At 41.1% G+C, this 5151-nt stretch overlaps 1 protein-coding gene across 1 annotated transcript; it reads right to left on the bottom strand.

Annotated features, from left to right (window-relative positions):
- Positions 1-512: 512 nt before the first annotated feature.
- Positions 513-4634, bottom strand: xbp1 (X-box binding protein 1). The gene is given in 6 exon segments (XM_061769220.1): positions 513-1477; positions 3023-3106; positions 3109-3189; positions 3287-3403; positions 3550-3646; positions 4303-4634. Coding segments are annotated over 6 exon segments (1164 nt in total). The 5' UTR covers positions 4512-4634; the 3' UTR covers positions 513-901.
- Positions 4635-5151: the final 517 nt, after the last annotated feature.

Here is a 5151-nt window from a genome sequence, read left to right on the forward strand (position 1 = left end):
TGCACCACAAGCATTTTTTTTCTTACCACTTTCTCTGTCACTGTTGCAATCACTAATATTGTGCACTTCTGAATAAAGCTCTATTTTATCAGCCTTTATATTTGCAGAGACCACTTTTTAAATATACAGCTGACGTCATTTTTTGGTTACGAGAACATAAGTCCTTGTCAACAATTTCTTTTAAGTTACCTCTGTGTATTGTCGTTTATTAGCATATTTACAAGGTCTTCTATACCTTTTATATAAAGTTAAGACAATTTCACTTATGTTAAGAAAAACAAAAATACTATTTATATTAGAGGTATTTGAGGTCCAAGGTCATACATTTTATCAGATATACTGATAAGAGTATATGCCAATTTACATAAATGTAGCTCAATGTTTTTGGAAAAAACTTTTTTTTTTAAATTTATACTTGTTTATAGTATGAAAAGATAACATTTTCCGTTAATGAATTCCTGAACTTAAAAGTATGAATTTCAATGTACTTTGTGGCACAATGAGACAAAAACTGCAAAGCAAAGTTTTTTTAATGCAGTAATTAAGACTACAAGGAGAGCAGCTAACATTTAGAAGCTTGTTTACGTACATGCAGACATACAGTGACCCAGAAGCACAATACACAATTAATATTTCAAATTTAAATGACATTCCCTCTCTTCTCCCTTCCCCACTTTTTCAATACTGTATTAGCAATCTTGAACTCCATCTCCCATGAGGCATTGGAGCATGGCAAGCACTACAGACCTGCTGTAAAGTGAAAAGGAGATCGTGTGCTTAGCCAGCCTATTAGCGCGTCTCTCTGTGTGTGTGTGTGTGTGTGTGTGTGTATATATGTATATATATATATATATATGTATATGTATATATATATATATATATATATAAGCTGTGAGCTTGTTCAGACACTAATGAGCTGGGGGAAGAGTTCGCTGGCAAAGATGTCGTCCCAGGCGTTCTCGGAGCACAGTGGGGACGACATGTCACTGAAGGGGGATGGGGAGCCCTCGTATCCAGAGTCGCTGTAGTTGTCCCCCAGGCAGGCTTCCTTGTCCAGGCCGCTGATGGCGGGCAAAGTGGAAGAGGTGGCAGTAGCTATGCAGAGGAAGTCATCCATCTTTGTGGGGATGACCACTTCCTCCGGCTCATCTTTAACGCAGACATCCTCCTCGTCCTCCTCGACCACTACCTCGGCGACAGGGAAGGAAGCCATCACGCTGTCGTCGTCGTCGTCGCTGCTCTCCTCGCAGTCTTCCATGGCCACCTCTGCCGGCTTGGTGTAAATGTGATCCAAGTGGATCAGTCCATTAAGGGCCTCCAGCTTAATTGATGGGGTCCCCAGAGGTGCAGGGGCGGCGGCAGGTACTGGGTCCCCTCCGCCGACAAGAAGCACCGGTGGCTCCTTGAACTCCTGCTCGCATGACTTAAGGAATAGCTCCGGGTCAAGGATGTCCAGAATGCCCAAGAGCAGATCAGACTGGAGAAGGGGCAAGGGGAGAGGAGATTAGCCTGGTGAACTCTCGCTCCATTGCAGAGCTTTCTTGGTTAAGCCTCATTTCAGCATGTATTGCAAAACGGAAGAGAAAGACAAGTTTACCACATACACTAGTGGCTGTGGCGCACTACGTTTCCACCAAGGGCGTGCTACTTTACAAGTATGGCTAACATTACTCGTAAATTAATTTGATCTGGCATAGATATTTGACAAGGGGAGAAACGACCTACAGCCATACCTTGGCTTGCAAGTAGGCTTTACACGATCAGGATTTTTGGGACAGATCACCGAGTTGAAAACACCGATAACCGATCACCGAGCCGATCACAAGATGGAGAAATGTGTATTTAAATGACCTGTTCATTTCCTGGTGTACTTGTGTACTTAATTGCTCAAAAATGTATATTTACAATAAATAATGTATCTTTGGTCATCTATTTATGCCAGTGAGGCATAGTGATAGCACAAATGATAAATGGTCTTCTATTAGATGGCAGGAAGTAAATACAGTAATGTATCCACTCGCGACAAGGCTAAAAATAAACTAGCGTTTGGATTCAAACATACTGTGCATGATGGCGACGCGGAGTAAATGTCTTTTGCGGAGCCAATCAATGACATCATTGATTGTGGCCTAAAAACATCAGTACAACATTCTTGTACTTTTCTCCATGGGCCAAAAACACGAGTACCAATTTATTGTAAATATAAAAAAAGCTTGAAAATGTTTGGAAAGCTTTAAAGTTGATCCAAACTTACCTGACTGGTGTATGAAAGGAGTGATTTTGAGCTTCAAGAGAACACTATTTTCTGTCTGTTAAATCAGAAATCCCTTAAGGGGTCCCTTAAATCAAGGTTCCGCTGCATTTAAATAAAATAAGACATTTATAACATCTGTTTTTACTTCAGAAAACAATGATTATGTTATTTTCTGACATGTTATGGACCAAACCAGTAACTCAATAAATCAATTTATATTTGTGTATTTGCTGAACTGTTATATGTCAATGTCCAAGGGATGGAAATTTAAAAAATGCTTTTTATCCGATTTATGGAAAAAATAATTGAGAGCTTAAATAATCATGAGTTGCAGCCCTACTTTTAAAGAAACTCATGACTGAATCAATAGCGCCTCTGCTGGTCACCACCTAGTACTGCACTCCTTTTAGCCATTTTTAACAGCTAACTTTTAATCCATCCCTCGCATGTGCAACCAATATGAGACATTTTAACAAAGACGCTCTTGTTATTTGAAAAAGAAGAGTTGACTTGCCAATAACGTTAGGACGACGTTATTAGCAGGTGATTATTTTTCCCTGAGAATTTGAATTTGACTGTGCCGCCATGATTGGTTAAATTTCTTCTTCGGCTACTTGGCATTAAGATGTGAGTACTACAGCGATTTTTTAAAGAGAAGATGTATGTTTTTTTTTTTTTTTTTTTTTTTTTTTTTACAGGGATTCCATTGTAAGAGGTGCCAAAATTGTAACCTTTCACAATGACGTATAAAGTGCTTGGCACACCTACCTCATTGTCTGCAGCGTCAGGACTATCTGTATCCACTGAGAAGTCTTCAGGTTTTGGAATTGCTGGGTCTGCACCTGCTGCAGAGGCACACGTAGCCTGAGTGCTGCGGACTCAGAAGACCCGATTCCCAAACCTGCTTCATTCCCACCGGACACCATCACCTGAACCTGGGATGGGGAAAAAAAAGGGGGAATAAATTTGTGTTCAGAATGCGAGGCTGCCAAGAACGGCCTTTTTTTTTTTTTTCTTCTCCCCGAGTCACACCTTCTCCTTTGTGTCGAGGGTGTGCAACCCAAGTCTTTGCTTTAGTTCAACGTTTTCTGTCAGCAGTCCTTTGTTTTTTTCCCAGAGGAGGCGGTTCTCGATATGAAGTTTTTGGTTCTGGTAAAATGCAGACAATACAAGTTTATCCTGCTTGCTGTGATGACAGTTAACACTTAAAAGTGGGTAATTAAACTGTCAAGACTGATTAACGTCTCGAATGAATGGCGGCTGCAGCATTCCAGTCACCGCAAAAAAGCAAATACCTCTAGTTCCAACTCCAGGACCTGCTGTTCCAGTTCACCCATTTTGGCTTTTTTTCTGTCTCGAGCAGTCTGGGCTGCAACTCTGTTTTTCAGTTTCCTGCAAGGAGGAAGAGGGCGAGGAGGCGGGTTAACGAATGAGGATAACTGAGGACATTCTTTCCGTGATGCTGCGTAATCATCTCTACCGGCCATGTTCCTGCCACGCAGGCATGTCAAAGTCCTGCCGGGCAAGTCCACTTTGGCCAGATAAACAAGTTTTAAAGTCCAATTGATACAACCAATCGTTCCGAGTTTATAAGCAGTTCAATTATCTAGCGTAGTAACAAATCATTCGAGTCATTCTTTATTCATTACGGTGTAATTAACTTTAGAGAGCGCTTCAGAATAACAACCACAGCTGAAACGTGGTGCTACACATACATAAAAAAAAAACAAATGCAAATGCAACGTAATCAAAGCACAAAGGAGAAACTGAAAGCCAAGGAATAAAACTGGGCTTCAAAACGACTTTTAGAAATGATTGCATCATAAGGAAATAAAATCTTTTTAAAAAAAAATTGTTTTACAACACAATTCTACAAAATGCAAGAAACGCGAGGGACTACTTTATTACGCTTTGGGGAAACGTCACCGCCATTTTGTGCGTTTTAATCGATACCGTATCCCTGCGCGTGACCCACTTCACAGGAAAGTGTCTTCAAAGGGAAACGTCATTTTCACACGTACAAAGCCAAACAAATATTAAAAGCGAACCTTCTTAAGGCTTTCTCCTCGGGGCTCAAGTGTGTGAGCCGCTGCCTTTTGCGCACCGGCGGCCCCGCCGAGGTGCTCGACTCCGAGTCGGACGACGCCTGGCTGGAGGCGGACGGCAGGACGACCGAGATGGGGCGGCCGCCGCTCTGCTTCCCGGAGATCAGGAGCAGTTTGTGGGCGCCCCCGCTCGCTGCTGCTACCACCACCATGTTTGTAAGGATATGCTCCTCGGTTTCCAATAAAAAAAAAAAAAAAAAGAATAAATTATAAACAACCGCGTATCTACTGCCTGCGGCCGGGGTGAGTCTCTCCTTCTGACAGCCGAGAAAGGCAGCGTTGGCGAGTTTTCTACTATCGTGTTGACACCTGATTGGCTGGAAAGGCCGGGGACGTCACGGCGTTACGCCTTGTGATTGGATAAGGCTCTGACTTCATTTGCATTTCAAGTTTCATCCTCTTGCAGGAGAGGAAAGCCCCCAAATCTTATCTACATACCTAACAAAAAGTCCATAAATCAGATTTAAAATTCATTAATCTTGTATGCGTTCTATTGCGTAAGAATAAATTTGTCAATGTAGTGTAGGAGATTTATTGAGAAGAAAGTATCAAAGCTATTTGAGTACATTTCAATGTAAACCAAAGGTGTTGCATCATATTTGATTTGGACTTTCCTGGACTATGCAAACACGCTTGGAAAATTGTAGTGGATTAAAAAATATATAAACATATAATAATAATAATTTAAAATGTAAAAAAAATGAAGCATTTCAGATAATACACAAACACAACAAAATAAAATGGTTAATAGAATAAATCTATATCTGCACATGCCTGAACTTACATACAGGA

This window comes from Phyllopteryx taeniolatus, chromosome 3 (assembly GCF_024500385.1).
Source record: "Phyllopteryx taeniolatus isolate TA_2022b chromosome 3, UOR_Ptae_1.2, whole genome shotgun sequence".
Classification (NCBI taxonomy): Eukaryota; Metazoa; Chordata; class Actinopteri; order Syngnathiformes; family Syngnathidae; genus Phyllopteryx; species Phyllopteryx taeniolatus.